The sequence below is a fragment of the Lynx rufus genome, unplaced genomic scaffold, assembly GCF_022079265.1.
Source record: "Lynx rufus isolate CCGP_SWC_20201006 ecotype Redwood Valley unplaced genomic scaffold, mLynRuf1.p SCAF_55, whole genome shotgun sequence".
NCBI classification, from domain to species: Eukaryota; Metazoa; Chordata; class Mammalia; order Carnivora; family Felidae; genus Lynx; species Lynx rufus.
Genome location: NW_025814873.1, coordinates 653,120 through 676,308, shown reverse-complemented (window position 1 = coordinate 676,308; position 23,189 = coordinate 653,120). Strand labels below are relative to the sequence as shown.

The following is a 23,189-nucleotide window of genomic DNA, read 5'->3' as shown; positions in this document are numbered from 1 at the left end:
GGAAGTGCGTTCATCTGCAATGAGTGCGGCTGAGCTGAGCAGGCCCTGTTACTCCCCCAAAGGGGGGTTTGGTGAAGCCAGGGAGACCCGGGGCCGGTTCGCCACGGGCCCTGGACGGCCAGGCGTGGGGGCGCCCCACCCGGCCTGGCCCTGCCCCCAGCCTGCAGGCAGCGGCCCCGGGTGAGGGCGAGCGGGCGCCCAGCCCCGGTGGTCAGGGGCCCCCATCCTTGGCCTGCGTGGGAAGCGTTAAGGAGACATCCGGCCCACAGCGTGGGGGCCCGGGGCCCGGGGGCGGGCCTCCAGAGACGTTCCTGAGGACTGCGGCTTTTCTTCTGGGAGAGGGTGTGCGGTGTGGAGGGGTCCCCAGATCTGCACGGGACCCACGACCCACGTCCGATCTCGGCTTCCTTCCCACTGCCGGGGAGCCCCCTCCTCACCCCTGCCTGCCCCTGAAGGCACTTACCCTTCTCTGAGGGACAGGGGTGAGAAGCCTGAGGTGGGAGCGGGTCTGGAAAGCCCAGCTTCACAGGGACAGTGGGAGAGGGCTGAGGCCACCCAGGGCTCCTCCCCGCAGATACAGGTGTGTGCAGGGCCAGGAGAGCGCTAGCTGCAGATGGGTGGCCAGTGTCCCGGGAGGGTCCCTGGGGAAGCCGGAGACCCTGGCCCCTTCGTGACAGCGGAGGCCGGTGGTGGGAGACAAGGGTCTGGGCAGCGCTGCCTCGGGGAGCAGGTGGGGCAGGGGTCTCCAGGGGCCTGGGGCTGCTCAGACAGGAGAGCTGCTGACTGGTGTAGGGCCCTGCCTTCTCTCTGCTCCAAGGCCACAGGGAAGAGGCCAGGGATGCCCAGGGGCCCCCTGCAGAGACCAGGGGTGCCTAGGGGACCCCAGCAGAGACCAGGAATGCCCAGGGGCCCCGGCAGAGACCAGGGGTGTCCGGGGGGCCCCGGCAGAGACCTGGGATGCCCAGGGCCCCCCGGCAAAGACCGGGAGTATCCAGGGGCCCCCGGCGGAGACCCGGGATGCCCAGGGGCCCCTGGCAGAGACCAGGGGTGTCCAGGGGGCCCCAGCAGAGACCTGGGATGCCCAGGGCCCCCCGGCAGAGACCAGGGATGCCCAGGGCCCCCCGGCAGAGACCCAGGATGCCCAGGGGCCCCGGCGGAGACCAGGGATGTCCAGGGGCCCCCGGCGGAGACCCGGGATGCCCAGGGGCCCCTGGCAGAGACCAGGGGTGTCCAGGGGCCCCCGGCGGGGACCTGGGATGCCCAGGGCCCCCCGGCGGAGACCAGGGTTGTCCAGGGGGCCCTGGCAGAGACCTGGGATGCCCAGGGCCCCCCGGCAAAGACCGGGAGTATCCAGGGGCCCCCGGCGGAGACCCGGGATGCCCAGGGGCCCCTGGCGGAGACCAGGGGTGTCCAGGGGGCCCCGGCAGAGACCTGGGATGCCCAGGGCCCCCCGGCAGAGACCAGGGATGCCCAGGGCCCCCCGGCAGAGACCCAGGATGCCCAGGGGCCCCGGCGGAGACCAGGGATGTCCAGGGGCCCCCGGCGGAGACCCGGGATGCCCAGGGGCCCCTGGCAGAGACCAGAGGTGTCCAGGGCCCCCCGGCGGAGACCAGGGTTGTCCAGGGGGCCCTGGCAGAGACCTGGGATGCCCAGGGCCCCCCGGCGGAGAGGAGGGGTGTCCAGGGGCTCCCAGCAGAGACCCGGGATGCCCAGGGCCCCCCCGGCGGAGACCAGGGGTGTCCAGGGGCCCCCGGCAGAGACCCAGGATGCCCAGGCCCCCCAGGCGGAGACCAGGGGTGTCCAGGGGCCCCCGCCGGAGACCAGGGGTGCCTAGGGGCCCCCAGCAGAGACCCAGGATGCCCAGGGCCCCCCGGTGGAGACCAGGGATGCCCAGGCCCCCCGGCGGAGACGAGGGTTGTCCAGGGGCTCCCAGCAGAGACCCGGGATGCCCAGGGGCCCCCGGCGGAGACCAGGGGTGTCCAGGGGGCCCCGGCGGAGACCAGGGATGCCCAGGGCCCCCCGGCAGAGACCAGGGGTATCCAGGGCCCCCTGGCAGAGACCCGGGATGCCCAGGGGCCCCCGGTGGAGACGAGGGGTGTCCAAGGGCCCCCTGAGAAGACCAGGGATGCCCAGGGCCCCCATGCAGAGACCAGGGATCCCCAGGGGCCAGGCATGAAGGGGGCACCAGGAGGGTTGCTGAAGACTTGCTGCCCTGAGCATTATACCAGCACGCAGGCAGATGGCCTGGGCAGGAGAGCTCTGTATTTGGAATAAACATGGGTGTTTGAAGTCTTAGGGTTACAGCTTTATAAGGAAAGTCCTGGGTCTGTGTGTGAGTGCGTGAGCACGCGTGTGCAGGCGCACACCCAGCAGACTGGGGTGGGCTATGAGGTCAGCCAGGAGCAGAGCTTCCTAAAGTTCAGAACAAGGGCCCACACGCAGGCCCTGCTGGGTGCGGGGCGAGGCGAGACCCGCCAGGCCCCGCTGTCCCCTGGGCTCAGGCCCCTCCCAGTGCAACTTTGCCGTCTCCCCGTCAGCTGGGGTCCACGTGCCCCAGCCCAGATCAGGGCCCGCCTTGTGTCCAGCCTTGACCATTAGGACGTGGGGAGGGATGCCACACGAGCTCCTGGCCCAGATCTCAGGGGCCTCAACAACCCTCCTGTCCTTGGGGAGCCCAGAGGCGGCTGCCGCAGAAGCCATCGGGTTAGCGGGCTGGAGAGCGAGAGACGGCGGGGGCGGGAGGGGCCCCTCGACGGCTGTGAGCTGGCAGCCGGGTCAGGCTTACAGCCGTCATGCTGGGAGGCTTCCTTCCTGGTCCGTGCAGAGACACCAGAGACAGGTGAGGTGGCTCTCGGAGGGTGAGGAGGCTGGCCCCAGGCCCATGCGCGTGCCCCGCCGGGCCACCCAGCGCACACTGAGCTCACGGCGTGTCATACGCTCACCTAAGCTCTCGTCGGGGGGGGGGGGTGACAGCCCCCAAAACAATGTGCCCAAGCCCTCACCCCCAGCACCTGAATGCAACCTTATTTGGAAGAAGTCTCTGCTGATGTGATCAAGTTAAGCCGAGGCCTGGCTGCCACACTGATCCCAGAATTTATGAATATATTAGGTTACACGGCAGGGGGATTAAGGCTGCAGATGGAATTAAAGCCGATAATCAGCTGACCTTAAAACAGGATTATCCCGGATGAGCGGGTGGGACCACTGTCTTCGCAAGAGGCCTCTCGGGGAGGCGGAGGAGCCCAGAGGGGGAGAAAGACGCCTGATGTGAAAACCAAAGTGTCCCTGGCGGCACGGTCACCCCCGCAGAGACCCCTGCACCGACCTGACGTGCTGGCAGGTGTCCACGCCGTCCACAGGCCCAGGGCCGTGCGGGGCTCTGCTGCAGAGGCGGGGGCCACAGGAAGCCCTTCTCCCCTCCATCCGAGGGCCCTGGGGGGCGGGGGGCCCGGGAGAGTAGACCGTCGCAGAAGGGAGACACGGCGCCCCAAGGAAGTCGGACACGAGGCGCCCGGAAGACAACGTCCCTCGAGCCCCCCGGTTCCGCGTGTCGGAGGCGCCTCTGCACGCCTTCGCCCGGTCCAGGACCCCCAGGACGCTGGCGGCAGGCGGCGCTTGCTCCCGCCTCCAGGAAGCGTCGTGTGGTGTCACGGGACCCCTGGGACGGTAGTGACCCCGGGGCCTCCCGACCAGAGCGGCCAACGTTTGCGAGCACTGACCTCGTGCTCACACCGTGCTCCGTGCTCCGTGGTGCGTCGCTTTTCTGCCGCCGCTAGACCAGCCACCCCGAAACCCGGAGGCTCAGTCCGCCACACTCATTTCTTTCGCTCGTGAACCCGCACGTCTCTGCCCGGGACTCGGTCACCAGAGGAGCTTGGCCAGGCTGAGGGTGCACGTCCGCGGTGAGTGGCTGGGGGCCGAGGGCTTGGTTCCTCCCCCACCCCCGTGGCCTCTCCCCACGTGGGCTGCTGGGGCTTCCTCTCAGCAGGGTGGCTGGCCCTGAGCGTGGATGTCCTAGGAGAGGAGGCGTCGAGGGGCTGCTCCGGCCAGGGCACGAGCCCGCCAGGTTCCACTGCACGCGGACGGGAGGAGAGCACACGGGTGGGGGGGCTCTGTCGACGTGCCAGTGTCACCCCGCCTCAGCCCTCGCTCCCCTTCCGAGGCAGACTGTTCCTGGTGAGGAATCGGGGACACAGGGCGGTCACTAACTCATCCGAGGCCACGCGCAGCACGGCGCCACCTGTCCTCAAGGTGGGAAACGACGTTGTTGGCACGGCCCTTGGGTCTCTCTCTGGGGGACCCACCCCCCCACCGCCTTCATGACTGGCACAGGGCGGGGCCGCGCCTCCCTCCCGCCGGCCTCAGCGGCTGCAGCTCACCCCAGAACACGTCGAAAGTCTGCCAAACATACTGCTAAAATGCACGTGGTTTTTTCTTTTTTTAAAAAAATGTTTTTCTTTATTTTTGTGACAGAGAAAGACAGAGCATGAGCAGGGGAGGGGCAGAGAGAGAGGGAGACACAGAATCCGAAGTAGGCTCCAGGCTCCGAGCCGTCAGCACAGAGCCAGACGTGGGGCTCGAACTCGCAAACCACGAGATCACGGCCTGAGCCGAAGTTGGAGGCTCAACCGACCGCGCCACCCAGGCGCCCCTAAAATGCACGTGTTTCAATGTCCAGTGAGGCTCTGTGTCACTCAGGTGTGGTGGGCAGAAGAGTCCCAGGGACACCAGGTCCTGCTCTGTGTGCTTATAACGTGAATACGTCAGATTGTCAGGCGAAGGGCCTTTGAGGAGATTGTTAAACTAAGGTTCCTCAGCGGGAGACTGTCCTGGATGACCGGGGGAAGGGCCCAGTCGCCCAGAGGGCCCTTACCGTCGGCGGTGGGAGGGTGAGGCCCGGAAGGGGTCGAGGCCGCAGCAGAGGCTGGGGTGATGCAGAGCCGAGGATGAGGGCAGCACCCAGAAAGCACACGGGGCGGGGGGTGCGCTCCCCCCAGAGCCTCCGGAGGGACCAGCCCGGCCCACGCGTGGGCCTCGGACGTCTGACCCCAGACGCGCCGCTCCGAGCCACAAGTCCGTGCTGATTAGGTAGGCGGCAGGGACGGGGACTGCTCCCTCTCTCCGTGCCCCGGAGCATCGTTTCGGGTGAGAACGTCGCCTGAGGCCCGTGTCCCAGTGGTCCGTGGGCTCCATGCCCTGTGCCCTCGTGGACACGGGAACCTCCCTCGGTTTTCTCTGTGTCCCCAGCCTTGTCTCCCCAGCCAAGAGCCCTGCTGGCTCTGCTGGGGTGGGGGTGGGGGGGCACGTGGACAGCCCGGGGACATACAGGGCCGTGTCTGTTCAGAGAGCTGGGGAGCCGCCTGGCACCCCCTGGCCAGAGGTAGCGGCCGGGACGAGAAGGAATCAGGGAGGCAAAGGCAGAGCCAGCCCTCAATCCCGGCCCTTCTGGGGCCCAGCGCCCCACACAGCAAACCCGGGGAGCCCCGCCGCAGAGAACCGCCTCCTCAGCGCCTCCTGCACCTGCCCCCAGCCGCCCCCCAGGACTGACTTTCGGGGGACACCGGGCCTCTCTTGTTTGTAGGTCAGGCTTTAAATTAAATTTTCATCTTCGTTTAATTACCTTCATCGTCCGCGTATGTGTGTGCTCGGAAATGAGCGGTGCCGAGGAGCAAGGCGAGCACCGGGTCGCCCCGACATCCGCAGCCCTCAGCCTACCCCCCGCACGTCCTAAGGCCCACGTCTTGATTTGCAGTGGTGACCAGTGTGCGCCTAAAGCCCGGCATGCACCAGCACCTCCCGGCAGGCTCGGTGTTTAGTGAGTCATTACTCGTGGGCTAAGGGCCCCGCCTCCCCCGGGCCCAGCCCTTGCTGACCGTTTGGTGGCCCCAAAAGAGGTGTCCATGGGGCGCATGGACTTCATCTGGAAAAAGGGTCTTTGTGATGCGATTATGTTATGAGCCCAGATTAGGGTGGGCCCCAAATCCAGGGACACAGAGGCGGAGGGCACCTGACGTCGAGGCAGAGGTGGGCCGCGGCCACGGGACAAGGACGCCAGCGGCCGGGGGGGGGGGGCAGCGGCCTGTGACACCAGGATCTCAGCTTCCGGCCCCGAAACAAGGAGGGGAAGGAAACTCCTGGGCTCTTCGCCCCCGGGGCTGTGGACACTTGTCTGGGCCGCCTGTCCCGGCTGCCCGGAGGGAGGGGGCGTGGGTGGCGGGCACGCCGATCTGCCCCGGACGTTCCTTCGGCTTCTGTGTTTGAAAGCTTTCATGACGAAGTGTTGGGAAAAAATAAAACTCTCCCGCCCCCCTCCCCCCCCCCGCCGATCAGTGGAACCTGAACGGATGTTGAGAGTCTGCAGCGTGAGGGCAGCTAAGTTCTTGCCCGGCCGGCCGGGGCCCCACCAGCGGGCGGAATCCAGGCCACCAGACTGTCCCCTGCAGCCTGTGCTCCCCAGCTCCTCCCCTGTCTGCCCTCAGCCTCGCCTTCCTCTCTCGCTCCCAGCCCCCGGGTGCCCAGGTGAAGGAGCTCCTGGGGGCCTGCAACCCAGCCCCGCCTGGCCCCATCGCATCTCCCACAGAGGCTGCAGTGTCCCTGGCCTTGCGAAGCCTCAGCAGGGGGCCCTGTGTCTCCCTCTGATGCGTCCGGCTGGACATTCTTGGAGACAGTCGCCCCACGCCGGGCAGGGCCCCTCACGTCTTGGCCTCTGCTGGTTACCAGCGCCCAGAACGGGGCCTGACCCACAGCACACGCACCGTCAGCCTCGCTCATGAGCGGATGCAGGGATGAGCAGGTGACCTGGCCTCAGGCGGCTGTGGTGCCCAGGCCTCCCCGTGGCCGTGTAGACAAGCCCCGTCGCGGGCAGAGGAAGTGCCGCTGCCCTCTCCTCACGCCACAGCTGGTGTGGCTGGGAGCCACAGTCGACGCGACCCAGGGCGGCTGGCCTCCTGCCCCCGCCCTCCGAGCCCGCGGCCTCTGCCAAGTGCCTCTCTGGCTGCTGTTCCGTCTTCGTGCAGAATGGCCTGGAAGGGGGAGCACGGGCCGCTGAACCTCAGCAGCATGACTTGCAGCTGAGTGATCCGGGCTCCGACCGTCCGCTTTCACGGGAAGCCGGGCACGGTGACGCCTCCTCGGTGGTCTCGCGCCCCAGGGAGGTCACTGGATAAGGCGCCCAGAGTGCGCGAGCCGCAGAGGCTGTCATTGTTACTCCAGTGACCACGTGGTGTTAGACATTTCCTCCTGAACAAAGTCCATGTGGGGGCGGAGGTGGCCTTAACCCTCCTATTCAAACCCGGGGACGCCCACACCGCACACACACTCCAGAGCCTGTGATCCCTCGGGAGGGGGGGTGGGGGGGCCACAGGGCTGCACGGACGGGGAAGCTGAGCTGGGCGCAGGTCAGAGACCCGGGGGATACGACAGAAGTTGGACGGGGCAAGAAGGACCCTCCCCGGGGCTCTCCGGAGGGAGCCCGGCCCCGAGGACACATTGATCTCGGATGTCTGGCCTCCAGAACTGAGACACCACACGTCTCTTGTTTGAAGCCACGCGGCTGGTGGCGCTTTGTTACTGTGGCCCCAGGACACAAACGTAGCGCCCCAAACCCGCCTCTCCCCCGGCGCCCCCGGCTTGAGAGCTGGCCAGTCCTTCCGGGTAGCTTAGGCCAATAGGAAACCCTTAAGGCCTTCCTGCGCGTCTGTCCTCTGGTCCACAGCCAGCTCGGCGGCAGAGGCCAGCGCCTCGCCTGGAGGGGGGTGCCGATGTGCACGGCAGGTCAAGGACGGGTCTCCGGCCACGCCTCCCCTCTGGGCGGGCACCGGCTTCCCACCGGGCCTCTTGCCTTTGCTTGTTTATAGGACTTGGTTCCCTCCACGCTGGAGACTCGGCAGCCCCCGGCCGGCCGTCTGCGCGTGGGAGGCCTGGGCAAGTCTGTGCCGCGATGCAGGCCGAGTTCTAGGACGGCCGGGGTAACCGCGGTCCCGGCGCAGAGCAGCAGACACGAGGCGCCCCAGCTCACGGCCTCACCTGCTCCAGGCGAGGTGCCTCCCAGCGGGCCCTTCCCTGCACGCTCGCCCCCTACCCCTCCCGCCTTATTTCTCTCCGTGGCACCTGACGTGACACCCAGCAGGCCGGCTGGTGCAGCTGCGTCCCGGGCCCAGAACGCGGGCCTTCGGCAGGGGCTCCAGCCATGTCCGGGCAACCAGTGAGCGTGCAGCACAGCCCTGGGGAATCAGGAGGCCCCACTCCGGTCCCCACCCTGGCCCGGAGCACGGACCGATCAGTGAGTGGCCTGGTTGGATGTGAGGGTAGGAGAGAAACGGGGGCGGGGGGGGGGGCTTCCAGATTCTAGGAAAGCTGTCAGGTCTCAACAACAGAGAGCGAGGCTGGAGCTGGGCTGAACCCGCTCTGCCCGTGCCCAACCCCCCCCCCCCAGAAAAGCTTTGGTCACGGGTGTGAGCCAGATGTCACATTTCGTCAGGTCTGTGCAGACATCGGGTCCCCCCCAGGCCGCAGGGACACCCTGCTTCTGCTTCGTCCGGATCCTGAGCATGTGGCAGGGGGCCTCCGAGGGGTTGAGGGCCCCGTCACACGTGGGTCTGACCTTGACTCAGATCACACGGGGCGCTGGACTGTCCACCCATACCTTCCACGTCCGCCATACCCTCCCCACATACTATCCACTCATGCTCTCTACACGCCTCACCTCACACGGTCCGTTCCCTCAGGTCCCAACACCGTGCCCTGCACTTCAGAGCTCTGCCCCCTACGGTCCAGCCTGATCCCACCATGCGCCCATCCCCCAGCGGCCACCCTGCATGGAGCCACACAGCACTTGCTCTCCAAGCCCCTCCGCGAGCCGACCGATGTCCCTCTCTGGCCACAGCGCCCCCCCCCCCAGAGCGCCTGGAAGGACACAGCCTGTGGAGCCCTTAAGCAGCCCAGGCCACCCACGTAAACTGTGAGGGTACACAACCCCCCGGGGCCCCCAGGGCCATTCCAAAACCGCTCTTGCTGGAGCAGCAGGTAGGTGCTCCCTGGATTCACCCTCTGACAGCCCCCGAGGGGCACCTGGGACCGGGAATCGGCGCAGGCCCTTGGGCCCGACTGCCGTAGCCACTGGTGCCAGGAGTCGCCCCAGCACCGCCCACAGCCCCCGGAGGGGCCCGGGGCAGCGGGCCTGCCGTCTGTCGGCCCAAGGCCGTCGTGGATGGAGAGCGATTGGAGTTTTCAGGTGAGTAACATCGGTTCGTAAATTTTATCAAATTTTCGGGGCTGGCTGTTTGCACACCGCCGTTCCCAGGGCGGGGTCGGGGTGGGGGGGGACGGGAGAGAGCTCACCATCGTTCCCCCCGGGGGTAGGGGTGGGAGACAGAGCTCAACGCTGCTGGGGGGGGGGGCGGGCAGACAATCTGTCCAAGGCGGTTACAAGGGCGGTAACTGAACACCCCAGGGGCTAGACCCAGACCCACAGAGAACAGCCTCCAAGGACAGGTCCAGCCTCCCCGAGGGCTCAGGACAGGCGCAGGCCACTCGCCTGTACTTGTCCTGGAACTTCTGTCTGGACGTCCCAGCCTCCAGCCTCACCGTCCTGCTCGGCCCCAGAGCTGACGAGCTGAGTCGGGGGCCCCTGCCCTGGTGGCAGTGCAGGCAGGACAGGGACAGAAGGTGTTTGTTCCCTGGACCGGCTGCAGCCCCGTCCCCCCGTCCTTCCCTCCCTGCTCCCGTGTCTCTGCTCCAGCGTCCACGGCCCTGTCCCTCGTGTGCCGGCCCCCCCAGGGTGGTGCCGCCCCGGGGCCCCCGGCACCCCAAACACACCTGTGTCCCTTTCAAGCATATCAACAACATCTCCTGGAAAAAATTTTTGGTGGTCAGCCTAGAGTTTGCCACGTGCCTTCACAGCGAATCCGGGCCCACTGCCGGTAACCTGTAGGGGTCCCACCGGCAGCGCCACACCTTCGACAACCGTCAGGAGTCCCTCCCTGCCCCCGGCCCGTTGCACTCACCCGGGGCGGTGCTCCCGGCTCCGTCCCGAGGAGACCGAGACCTGCTGGATCAATTAGGAAGAAGGGAGGCCTCGGTTTGCTTTGCTTCTCCCCAACACGCCTCCTCTCTTAGACCCGAGTCCCTGACTTCGGTCGTCTCCGGGCGCCCGCATCTTCCTGCCTGTCCTCAAGGCGCCCAGTGGAGGAGCCCGGCGACGCTTCCATCGCCACACCTGGCCGTGTCCCTCACCCTAGGGCGTGGGCGTGATTCTTCGTGTTCTACAGATGAGGAGCCCAACACCCAGACCGCTAGTGCTTGAGGTCATCCACCCGCAAAACGTCAGGCCTGACCTCAGTCGTGCTCGGCCGCCCGGGAGAACCTAGGTGTCCGCGAGGAACGAGCTTCAGCCTGTCCCAGCCCTGCCCGGCCCTCCGTGGAGTCACGGTGGACGCGCCCCCGGCCTGGCGCCCGCTGTCCTCTCCGGGACGTGGGGTGTGGCCTACTCCGAGAGGCTCATAAAGTGACTGCCGAACCGAGTGGTCGGCTGGTGCAGCCGTTGCCGTGGAAAAGCTCGGGGCGCGGGGGCTGTCTGGCAGCCTGACCCCCCCTGCGGCCAGGCCGGGCTGCTGGCCCAGCCCCCAGGGCGTGCGTGCGGCAGGGAACCCGCTCCGGCCGGGAGCCTCCCCTGGGAGGGGCAGACGGGGCTCCGTCCCCGCGTTTGTTGGGGGCACGGTAGCCTCTTTGTGGGGGACAGGGGCTCTTTCTGCCTGCTGCCTCCCTCCCGCATTGGCTAAAGGCCCCTCAGCCCGCTTTGAGGAGCACCCCACCCCCCCGCAAGTACAGTCTCAGGGGCCCTACCCTCACCATGGCCAAAGCCAGGTCTGGTAAGTCAGTGGGGGCCTGTGTCTCCCCCATTCGTGACCTGGATGGCCCAGGTACGGGCAGGTAACCTCAGTCAAGCCAGCAATGCCCCCGGGTCAGTGCAAACAGTCAGGAAGGAACAGCTGAGCACAGAGCCAGGGAGATCCGGACATGTCGGCCCAGGCTGACCTCCGGATTAAGCCCTACCTGAAGCCAGCCTCCCGGACATTCCCATTTGCCTGTGCTAGCTAACATAGTTGTGTTTTCACTCACATCTGATGGGCTTGGGTTTTTCACCGAGTCCTCACTAATGCCATTTGGCTCCAAAAAGATCCGTGCAGGTGAGCTGTATCCTGGATCCCCGCCCCCCCCCCCCCGCCGCCCTGGGAGACTCTGAATAAGTGCCCCCCTGGGGGCCTTGGTCTCCTTTGCCATGGGGACTGATGCCGCATCGCCCCTACTCTGAGAGTTCTCCACTTCCGGGCTGTCAGGACCTCGAAAGCCCTTCCTTGTGACGCCAGCCTCTCTCCACCTTAGAAAAGTGTCAGGACGCACAGATGACCAAGGAGGGCTGAACACCTACCTGTTTAGCAGAAGTCTGAGCCTCCGGCCCCGCCGGGGCGAGAACGGCGCCGTCTCCGTGCGTAACCCGCCGGGAAGTTCTTCGTGGTGACCACCCTCACGCTCCGTCTTGGCCCCGCTGTCTGCCCCGGAATTCACTCCTCGCCTCGTCCTGACCCTGCCGTGGAGTTTCCCGGGCTGGCTTCTGCCTGGGCCCAGCCTGTGGGAGTCTCATGTGGGAGACGGTCTGGGAGCCTGGCTAGGGGCTCTCCCACACCTCAGCACTTCCTCCTCTGGTGCGGGCGTCCGGAGGGGGGGCTCAAGGGACGGGGAAGGGGCCGCTCCATATCCAGTTTGCCCTGTTGGAGGACAATTCTACCACCGCCCCCAACTGCCTTATGTGAGCCAAGTCCTCCGGTCTCCACATCACGTGACATCAAGAGAAGTGATACTCTAGAGTAGGTGAGCCTGAAGCCAACATACGGACCCCCCAGCAAGGGCTCGTCCTAGCTCTCATGTTTCCAACGTGCTCCTCTGACTCTCCCCGGGCGGTACAGGACGGTTACTTGACATCAGGGCTGGAGGCCCGTGTGGAGGAGGAATCAAGTTATTCGAACTCATTTGCTCCAGTTTCTTCACGTAGAAAACGAGGATTAAAAAAATTGATGTAATTGGGCTGTTGTGACAAACGTCTAGATGGAAACATGGTACCTTTGCACTTGATAAACACTAAAAACTGCTAACTCTTACTGTTATCATCATCATCTCCCTATCAGTGTTTGATCCAGGATGGGCACGAAGCCCAAGTCAGTCCAATCAGAGGGAACCCTGGGATTTTAGTAGGACTGTCTTGCTGGAGTCACTGCCCTGAGAGAGTGTGATCCCGGAGCTTCGGGTGAGGGCCGCGTTGCCACCCCAGGTGTGAGCCTGGCTAAGAACAGGGCCGACACAGAGGACAGTAGGACGGATGGAGGCGGGCGGGGTCCTGCTGGCACCATTTGAACCCCTGGGTCAGGCTGGGTTTACGCTCTACGGCCACATGAATCAAGTCTCTCCCTGTTACCTAAGCTGGTTGAGTTGGGTTTATGTCCTTCCCAACAGGAAGGGCCCTATGCAATTGCCACGAGCCTCTACAGAGGGCAGGTAAGACTGGGAAAGCTGAGCCAGGCAAGGCCTGAAGAGTGAGGTAAAAGGGGGGGGGGCTGGCACCGGGTGGTCACGCGGTGGCCAGGCTCCTGAGCGGGGCCAGCATTGCGCCCACGCTGGTGGTGCTCTGCACAGCTCCGGGCATGCCGAGCACTTAGGCTCCAGCCTGTATCCCGAGTGACGATCCTCAGCCTGAATCTCTAAAGGTCATCTCGGAGCAGGCTAAGTCATGGTTTGGGGAACTCTCTGGGAATACCTGAAACGAGGCCTGGAGAGTAACTGAACAGGCAGGTAAGGGATCCAGCACCACAGACGCCTGTGCAGACGGACAGGAGACAGGCAGGCCAGGCACACGGGGGGAGGGGAAGAGGGAGGGGTGGGGACTGCGGCAGAGGAAGGTCCCATCTGCCCGCGGGCGTTCAAGCACCTTGGCGAGCGACCCCCTCCCACCAAACAGGCGAGCCTGCGGCGGAAATCAGATCAGGTTCGGAAGCTTTGAAACGGAGACTCCGTGTCCCAGGCGGGGACGGTGTCCGGTGTCTCCCACAGAGGGCCCAGCGCAGAGGGGGTGTTCAGGGGGAACGCTGACCTGAACCACCCTGAAGCTCAGGCCTTGCCTGATCTCCGAGGGCCCAGAAAACAGAGCCTCCGAGTGTGAGTCTGGCAACTGACAAAGACAGGAGCAGCAACTGGTGTGCATCGGGGCCGTCCACACACCAGCACCGTCACCCGCTGCTGCAGAGGTAGCCGCCGGCCCCCCGGTTCCCGGCTTCCTCTTGTATCTGGGGGGCTCCTGTGGCTGCTCTGTCACCTGTCACCTCGGGGACCAGGCATCGCACATCGGGGGGCTCCCTCTGGCCTCCCTTTCACAGCTGGGGCCGTGGCAGACGCTCCGTGTGCCCGGACCCCTGAATCACCGCGTGGAGCAGAGCCCCATCGCCTCCCCACCCCCCGCCCCCGCCAGGCGAGGGGTACACTGTCACCCAGGCCACCAGAGCAGGTGGCCACGGCGAAGCCCGGCCCCTCGCAGCTGCATTAGGTGAGCCGTGAAGCAGGAAACAGCTAGCAAGGAGCCCTGACGCCGGCAGCCCGAGGTGCCCTCACACCCACGTCCCTCGCCCACGCCGAGGCTGGGCGTCTGGGAAAGAAAGAGCTGGCAAATACAAATGCTGTCCTGCCGGACCTCAGAAGCCCCACCGAGCTCAGGAAGCATTGGCCGGATAAACAAAGAAACAAAAGCCAGCCTGGTGCCTGACAGCTGCAGGTGCCCACTCCCTGGGGCCAGAGCAGCGGCCCTGCCTGAGGGCAGTCAGGGGCCTGGGGAGGAGCATCACGCCTGAGGCACAGGAACTAGAAAACCCGGGCCCCACCCCCCACCCCCCACCCCCCACCCGGGCCCTGTGGCTTGCAGGGCCTTCTGACGGGCGACAGGGTCGTCTCAGACAGCACCGTGCTGTGCTCGTGGTGGAAAACTCAACATAAACTGGCCTGAACGAAAAGGGAATGTATTGAGTCGTGTGTCTGTAAAGCCCATGGGATGTTCTGGCCTCAGGCACAGCGGGATCCAGAAGTTAAAAGCGCCTTCAGGACGTAGTTCCCTCCGTCTCCTTGCTCAGCTGTGCTCCGTGTGGGATCCCTTCCGGAGTAGGCACTCCTCCCCTCGTGATGGCAACGTGGCAGCCAGAAGCCCCAGCTGACACCCACCTGCCTCCGAACCCTGACGGAAAGAGCGATCGTCCCTTCCGAGGATGGCCGCCCACGCCTGGACCCATCACTGGGGACAAGGAAATGGGATTTTTCCACCGGCAAAACTGAGTGATGAGCTTACACCTGGAGCCAGGATGGAATTAACACCCCCCTAATTTCACCAAATGGGTGTAGGAGAGAGTGACGCCAGAGGAAAATGAGGGCGCTGTTACCAAATCAGCATGATGGGGCAGTGCGCCCTGTCCCCAAACAGCCATACACACCCTGCTCTCCCCTGCTCCCCTAGCCCCATGTGTTCCCTCAGAGGCAGAAACCCCTTGACCACAGGAAAGATGGCCGTCTTCCTTTGGCCTTATGACGAATCACACTTGGTTTAAGGCAGACATAGTAAAGTCCTCCCCCACCCCGCCCCTTGCCAGATTTTCATTTTCCCAGCCCCCTTTACAACAATTAATGTCCACGAGACTACGTTCTGATCCATGAGAACTCCTGGCACTGGCACCCAGTTTGCTTTCCTCTCTGCGTAGGCCTTTGGAGTGCGGACATGATGACTGGTGCTGCAGCAGCCATGTTGTATCCGTAAAGCAGCAAGTAAGAAAAGCAAAGCCAGTGCCGGGAGCAATGTTCTGTTTCTTGCTTGTTGCATGGGTAACACGCAACTTTTCTGGTAGGAGACTATGAAGAATTGCTTACTAAGAATCAGTTAACACCACGACCTACCAACTAAAAGTCTCGTAAAGGTTAAAAGAGTTAACATAAGGAAGTGTTTGGAATCACATCTGGTAATAATAAGTTCCCAGCAACTGATAGCCGTCAGTATCATCAGCGTCATTATTGTCACACGGCCACACGGCCCCACAGTCCCGCCCAGCTGCCGTCCACGTCATGTTCTCCCTCACGGTCGCACTCCCTGGAAGACGGGTTTGTGCTTCCTCGCTCACTTCCACAAAGGCAAAGGTGGCTTTGTCACCTCTGCCCTGCGGAAGCTGAAAGATGAAAGGAATCGGTAACTTGGAGTGCAATGATCTGCTAAGTACTTGCCTCGGCCAATCGCAGGGCCTGGGGGGCCAGGTCTGCCTCTCTTGAGATCGCCACTCCCTCCGTGGCACAACATAGATGTTCTGAAAGTCACCCATGGCTGGCTTGTCCCTATAGCCTAGGCTGGCAGAGCAGAAACGTTTCGGTCCCCGAGAGGTGGGCTCAGCACAGTCTATGCCCAAAGGCACCCGGCCACCTTGGAGGAGCTACGCAAGGTCTTTCCCCACATGGCTGCCCGGCCCCTCCATGCCTCACCCCCACCTGCACCTGTCAGCAAGCCCACAAAAGTGCTGAGTAACAAGCACCCCAGGATCCTGGCAGCTTTGGACAACCCATGTCTATGGTTCATATTTCTGAAGGTGGGCTGCGCCCATTCATGTCAACTGGACTCACTCCAGGGTGAGGCCTGGGCACCGTGACCACAGCATTAGTCCCTGGTGTCTGGGACCAGCGGGCCAGCCTGGTCACACCCTCCTCAAGGCTGTGGCAGAGGCACAGGACAACAGGCAGGAACACAAGGTCTCTCAAGTCTGGGCTCAGAGTGGGCACACAGCTGCTTCTATCCCTGCCACGGACCAAGGCAAGGCGTGGCCAGGCCCAGGTGGGGGCGCCAGGCAGGTACAGGCCTGCGGTCATCTCCCGTGGCCGCAGACTGGGTGGCTTAGAACGAGAGACACCTGCTCTGTCACGGTTCTGGAGATGGAGGTCCTAGATCAAGGTGTCAGCCAGGCCGGGCTCCCTCTGAAGGGTCTGAAAAAACTGTGACCATTGACCTTGAACTTGGCAGGCCGACGCCACGGCAGCCCTCACCTCCCCGGCAAAGCCAGTCTCTTGAGCCGGTCCTACTTATGGCCCAGGTATACTCTGAAGCACCACTGTGGACTCAGCCAGTTCGGGTTTGGGTTTTCTGTCGACTTCCACGGTCAGAGCCCGGTGAGTCCAGGGCGTCCGTCCCTCTCCTGCCTCTCACAGGCCCAGCCTGCTGTCAGCACCACTCAGACCACGCAGGCGGGGACCTCCCTGCCCTGCAAACACCCCCTGCAGACACTGCTTCCTCCCAGGAACCTCTCTCGCCTGGCCCAGGGCAAGGCCGGCTGGAAAGCACCGTCCAAGGACGGCCAGAGAGCCGCGATGACCGCTCAAAGCACACTTTGCTTACGGCCCCCGCTGTGCGCTGGCACCGAGTCGGGCCCAAGGCTGCTCTTCTGGAACAGACGCGCTCACAGAGGAGAGCAGGAGAGGGCACTCGTGCTGGAGAGGCCTCGGGGGTACCGTCTGTGGGACTGGGTTCCCGGCCTGCTATGACAGAGGGACCAGGCGGTGGGGACAGGAGGCTGGGCGTGGGCCTGTCTCCAGGGTGGCCGGCAGCCACTGTGAAAATACTCCAGACAAACCCAAGCCGCCTCCACCCACATGACAACTGCCCCGCAGAGCCCTCACCTCATGGGGACCGAGAGGTGGCAGGAGGTGGACGGGAGCCCTCTGGCTGCAGGCCTGGAGCTGCCCTGGCCAGCTTGGGGGCAGGGCACCGTGGATCCCAGCTCCGTGTGCGACTGGGGCAAACCTGGGTGCCTTGCGGGCCCTCTGGGGTGAGTCGGCCCTGCTTTCGCTTCTGCCTGCCAGGACATGCCGGTGGTGTCTCACGCGGGGCTCCCTGCTCAGCGGGAAGCCGGCCACTGGCCTCCGGGAGGGAAAGCGGTGTCAGGACCGGTGACGGAGGGTGTGGATGGGGGGGGGAGGGGCAGGATATGGGGAGCCCCCAGGGCAGGAGCAGCCTCAGAAACCGACCACAGAGCAGGTCCTGAGGAGCAGGAATTAGGGGAAGGGGAGCATTTGGGACGGGTGCACCCCAAAGTTCAGTCTCTTGAATACAGGGCTCAAGACAGATTGGGATTCCAGGAACAGGCTGTGACAAATGGGAAAATAGTCCCCAAATGTTTACTTCCTCTGTCACAGAGCCACACCCATTCCCTGCCACGTGACTCTGCATTACCAGCCCCCCCCCGCCCCCCGTCAGCGGCAGGCACGGGGCTTCCGACCGACCGTGTGGGACGGTCTCGGCCACCTGACTTGCTTGGCATCGTATATGAACAGACAAGATGCCAGGCTTAGAGAAGAGGCTTTCAGGGTATCTGTGTGGTTTGCTTGGCCCTGCGGGTTTGGCAAAGAGAATGACCCACGTAGCTCATCTCTTGCCACCTGGGTCCCAGAGAGAGAGAGACAGGGAGAGAGAGGAGAGAGACCCTTGGGGGTCTGAACCCGACCCACGGCCTGGAGCAGAGCCCCTCAGGTCAACCTACAGCCCCGGGAGCAAGAAAAACATGTTGATGTTTTCAAGTCCTAGGGCTTTCTGAGCAGTGTGTGTTCTGCAGTTTTCTCAGAGGAGCTGTCGTATCTGCCCACCCTTGGCTAGGGGACGGCTAGGAGACAGAGGGGAATGGCTAGGGGACGAGGGGCATCTCAATGAGCTAACCCCCCCCCCCCAACCGAGACTGCAGCCACAGAAAGGGTCTCAAATACACTGCCGTGCCATGACCTGAAGGAGGTGGGACGCATACCGGGAAGGCTCTGCAGGGCGGACCAAACCTCTGGTTCACAGATGCGGCACCAGGGGCCAGCCTGTTAGCCAGAACACGTTTTCCAGCTGTCACCCTGCAAGCAAAAAGCATGTCTGAACCCCAAAGGAGCAGCTGGCTCTGGTGATTTATAGGGCCTGAATCGGATCTGTGAGAGCAAATTGAATTTTGAATACAATTTCATGTCAATTAACTTTGCTCCCAGCCTTACAGAGGAGCAGTGACTCTGAAGCAAAACCCAACCGCGAAGATTGATGGGGCTGACGCGGCCGGGCCGTCCTGGAAGGAGCTACTTGTCGGCAATGCCTCCCGGAGCTCTGCTGGGGAGGGCGCAGTGCCACGTGCAGTGACCAGGTGAGGGCTGGGCTTCGGGGCCGCAGTGCTGGGCCAGCGCTCCTAGGGCAGAGGGGGTGGAGGGGTGGAGGGGTGGTGGCGGTGGAGACAGCGTTCCTGCCTGCGGGGAGGGGAGGACCCCTCTGCCCTTATTGCACTGGGAAGGACGGTCCTCAGGGACGCGACGAAGGGACAGCAGGGACCTGGGCTGGCAGTAGGGCAGAAGCCGAGCCCCAGGGGCCTGGGAGGGAGCCAGCGAGATGCCCAGAACTAGGGCAGAAAGAAGATGCAGGCTATCACGGTCATCAAGAGCCCGGCCCTGGTGGGGATGGCCTGGGGGAGGTGGGGGCAGGGGGTGAGTTCCAGGATCCCGTCCTCAGGGACGCTGGTGGCTTCACATGAACAAGGGGCGGCGCTCATGTGCAAGCCCTACTATGTGCCAGGTGCTGCGGTGGTGCGGAAACCTGTGTTTCCCCAAGTGTGCTCCCCAGACCTGCCCACTGCAGATTCTCAAGCCCCACGTGGGACCGGATACCCTGGAACTCTGGGGCCCGGAGTCTCCCAGGCCCACGTGGTTGACAGCTTCAGAGCTGGGGAGCTCTCTGAACCCGCAGACAACCCTCTGCAGGGAGCAGGGTCATCACCGCCCGCCCTGTTCAGAGAGCAGGGACCCCGGGCCAGAGGAGTGAGATTGTTCACCCAGTCTGCTTCTAGGCCTGCCCTCCCCAGCGCAGCCTCATTCTAGGAGGGTGGGGAAGGGGAGACGGGAGAGGTCCCATAGAAAGCGCCAGGCTGGGTGTACGTGGGTCTCTGTACCCTCCAGAGCAGGTATGGAGCCCTTGGAACAGGCCATGGACCCAAAGGCCTGTATCCAAATGAAATCCTAAAGCGCTATCCTGGGACACCCTCCCACACCCACATTTTCTGGTCTTCTGTCTTCGGGGGGAACTAAGGAAGAAGAAACAGACATTCGGGTTCCATTTCTGTCTTCCTGATGAGGTTCTTACAAATCACTAGGGATGATGCTGATGGAATTCAGAGTTTTCATAACAAAACCCGGAATGCGAAGAAGGGAAGGGGAGCCCTGCCCCCACCCTAGGAAGGTTAGGAGGGGGGAGGGGAGGGGCCGGGGTGGATTGGAGGCTGCCAGTTCAGGGGCCTGAGAGTCCTGACCCTGCACCCAGAGTATGTGCAGCTGCCTTCCCAACTGCCCCCAGGGACAGCCCGGCCAACAGGGCCCCCAGACCACACACCTCCCTGCCCCTCCCCCCCATGTCGGGATCAAACAGACTGAAAGCCCAAGCTCCTGTAGGGGAGGACAGTAGAACATCCCTCCAGCCTTGCCCAGGGCAGCGCTTCCTCATCAAGCAAAGGGGCACCTTCCAGAGCTCATCCATTGTGTTTCCTTCACTCTCCACGCACACCAGCAAATGCTTCCCCGCCTCAGTGCCTTTGCAGAGGCTGTGCTCTCTGCAGGGAAACATGGTTCCCCAGTTCTGTGCACGGCCAGTCAGCTCCTTCCCATCTTGCAGGTCTCAGCTCAGATCCTCACTCGGAGGCATTCTGGGACCACCCAATACTCACTTCCTATGACAGCTCCCTATTCAGTTTTCTTCATGTTATCATCAGATATTATCTTATTTGGCTCGGTGCTCATGTTCCCTCCCACTTCTGAAAGGGCCATCTGTCGCCTCCGTCACAGCATCACAGACGGTGCTGGTGCCTGGACTGGACGTAGTGCATTTGGTAAATATGTGCTGAATGAATTAATGAGCTTACGCTTGAAGAAAACGGACGGCCTCTCCCCACCTGCCTGTCCCTCCTCACCCCAGGCGGTCTCTTGTTGGGGAAAGAGGAAGCTCACCGTCCTATGTAGCTTTCAACTCTTCAGCCGTCCCTTCCCCTCAGTTCCTGCTCCGCCGTAGCACCCAACCCCTGCGGCCCAAACTGCTATCTCTATGCAAACCAGGCAGCCCTGTGGCATCAGTGAGGCAGTCTCTACGGGTACATTCTGGGTTCCTCTGGCCTTGGGAGAGCCGCCTTACTGTAAAGTCTGAGCAGCCTGACCTAGAACCGCAACAGGAAGTCAGGGCTCCACCTAGGCGGGGAGCACTGGAGGCTACCTGGAGCTGAGAGCCTGCAGGAGACCCCCAGGGAGAGGGGCAGGGGGCACACGGAGAGGCGGCTTAGACTGGGGGACGGAGTAGCGGAAGGCTGGGAAACGTGCACTGGGCCTTCGCACACTCGCTCTCTGGGCCGCGGCGGTCCGTTCCCCTTCCACGCACATCCCTACACACGTGGGCAGGACTTCTAGGGTCTGCGAGAACTCCTCCAGTAATACCCCACCCCCGCCCCCACATCAGCAGTGGCATTGATGATGCCCTCCCCATCGGGAGCGGGGACTAAGAAGCCCCATGCTTCGCACCCCACCACAGCCCTCAGCCCGGGTGTGACGGTGAGCTTGCCCCATCGGCCCACGTGTCTGGTTTGGCTGGAGAGGCCCCACTTTTCCGGCACGAGACCCAGCCTGGAGAGGCGCGGAGACCCCCTGGACCCGGCACCTCCCACGTGAAGACGCGCCAGTCCAGGTGCAGGCGTAGGGGCGGGAAGAGGCGGGGCCTCCCAGCTCCCTCCCCGAGAGGCGGAGCTTGAAAGGGCGGGGCGGGGCATGAAGGGGAGGGGCCTCGGGCGAAGGGGGCGGGGCGGGCCGGCCTGGGCGGGGCGGACGGCGCCTGGGGCGGAGCCTTGGCGCGGTAGGGCCCGCGGCGCGCCGAGGGGGGGCGGGGCCGGGGCGCGGTCGGGGCGGGGCCGGGGCGGGGCCGGCTCTGGGCTCCGCCGGAGCGCCCACTTCCTCTGGCGCTGGCTGCCGGGCGGAAGTACGTCAGTTGTTATCTGCTCCAGGCTCCGCCGCCGCTGCCGCTGCCGCCGCCGCCGCCGCCGCCGCCTCAGCCTCACGAGCCACGGCGCCTCAGCTCGGGACCCGCCCCGCCCGCGCTCCGCCCGCCGCCGTCGCCGCCCGCCGCGCATGAGGCGCGCCCCCGGGGCCGCGGCCGAGGGCCGCTGAGCGCCGGCCGCCCCGCCGATGCGCGCGGCCGCCCGCGCCGGGGCTCCCAGGCCGCGCCGGGCCCGGGGCTGAGGAACCCCGCGCGGCATGCCCGGCCCGGCCCGCCGCCCGCCGCCGCCCAGGGCCCGAGCCCGCGCGGCCCGCACCGAGCCCGGCGGCGCCGCGTAGCGCAGCGGCAGCGGCAGCGGGAGCGCGGGAGCCCGACGGCGCGGCCGCAAGGTCACCGCGCACCATGGAGGCCAAGGTCCGCCAGAGCCGGCGCTCGCGCGCGCAGCGGGACCGCGGCCGGCGCCGGGAGGCGGCCCGCGACGCCCGTGACCAGAGCGCGTCGTCGGGCGACGAGACCGAGCCCGGGCCTGGCAAGGAGAACGCGGGCCTGCCCCGCGCGCCCCCGCCCCGCGCCGCCGCCGTGCGCCCCCCGCGCCGCCGCCGCCGCGAGTCCAGCTCGCAGGAGGAGGAGGTCATCGACGGCTTCGCCATCGCCAGCTTCAGCACGCTGGAGGCCTTGGAGGTAGGTGGGGCGGCGGGCGGGGCGCGCCTGGGGCGGCGGCACACCCACCCCGCGGGGCCGCCCGGGGCCCGCGCGCCTCGCAGGTGGCTCCGGGAGGGCCCGGCCGCCTGCGGTGGATGCAGCGGGTGTTCGTGTCTGGAGCTGCGAGCGAGAAGAGTGTCTAAATTACACTGTCCAAACCGAAGGCCGTCTGGTTGCACACTCGCCTGTTTTCAGCTGTTTCTTTTTCCAAAATCTCACTTCATCCGGCTCAGGACGTGCCGGGGAGGGGAGCGCTGCTGGCGGTGGTGAAGGCAGTCGTGGAATGGATACTTTGAGGTTCTTCCTGTTCCTTTCGTCCTCCTGGAGGTTTTTGTTTAGACGGAGGGGGAGGGGTAATATCTAAGACCTCCCTCCCGGTTGTGTCTTCACCGGCTGGTAAATAGGGTGGCAAAAAATATTGCTTGTATGGCCGAGTTATCCTCCGAGTTATTTGTTCAGCAAATACTGCCTTTCTTGCATGGACCCAGGTGAGTGGAGAAGGACATGAATGCTGACTGTCAGAGATCTGGCGAGGGGGGCGAGTGGGGAGCCCCTGTCTCCTAGAGCGATGTAGGCGTGCTGGCCAGCCCCACACCCTGCAGGGGCCCCATGCAGCTCTTATTTGGGAAGGCCGGCATCTGCTGCGTTTGGGGTCCCAGAGATGGCTCAGTTCACAGCCCCCTTCCTTTTCCTGGGCCTTGGGGCCAGTGGCCTGGGATCCCCAGTCAGAGGCTGAGCTTTGGGAGAGGGGATGGGTCTACCTTGCAGGCCCCTGCAGCGCACCCTGTCCCTAAGGTCCTCCAGGTCTGTGGACAGTCTGAGTGTCAGGGGCTGGCCGCCAAGGAGAGGTGGCCCAGGGACAGGTTTGCTGCTTTCTGTCTGGGCAGGTGGATGCACAAAGGCGGGGCATTTACACCCACCACGCAGCACACCCCCCCCCCCCCCCGCATCCCTAGGGGGCCTGACATCATTCCCGGATCAAGGGGTCCCCAGCTAAGACGCTTTTTGGGGGGGTGGCACATGCCACAGCTCCGAACTGAGAAGGGGTGGCCAAGTTGTGTCCTGTGGTTTCTGAGAGTGCTCACGCCAGCCACCTTCTGCACATGTACCTGCCCCGCCAGGTGGGGAACAAGCAAAACCCTAACTGGTCCCCGAGGCTCCGCAACCATCCAGTTGGCCTCTCCCACCCCACGTCCTCTCGAACCAGCTTGTTAGCCCCTGTGAGGTTCTGCTGCCTCGGGGCCCCCGTTCCTGCTGTCCCCTCTGCCGAGGTCTTCAGGAGCCTTCATGTCTCAGCGTAGATGTCACCTGGAGAGACCCCCCCCCCCCCCCCACCGACCTTCTGAAGGGGCATCCCTCCTCCCCCACCTCTGCCCTGTCGACCTCC

General features: G+C 64.6%; 2 protein-coding genes across 16 annotated transcripts in view; both read left to right on the top strand.

Annotated features, from left to right (window-relative positions):
* Positions 1-898: 898 nt before the first annotated feature.
* Positions 899-1,834, top strand: LOC124527808 (basic salivary proline-rich protein 3-like). The gene has a single exon (XM_047101049.1). It carries the CDS (start codon positions 899-901, stop codon positions 1,832-1,834), a length of 936 nt encoding a protein of 311 aa, XP_046957005.1.
* Positions 1,835-21,420: 19,586 nt separating this feature from the next.
* Positions 21,421-23,189, top strand: part of FBRSL1 (fibrosin like 1) — a 78,938-nt gene continuing 77,169 nt past the window's right edge. For 5 of the 15 annotated variants that reach the window (XM_047101027.1, XM_047101029.1, XM_047101026.1 and 2 more), the window contains exon 1: positions 21,423-21,781. In XM_047101027.1, the coding sequence (XP_046956983.1) occupies positions 21,503-21,781 (279 nt within the window). In that variant the 5' untranslated portion in view covers positions 21,423-21,502. Of the gene's footprint in view, positions 21,782-23,189 lie in introns of all 15 variants that reach the window. The other 10 variants (XM_047101031.1, XM_047101030.1, XM_047101036.1 and 7 more) reach the window with 5 other exon arrangements.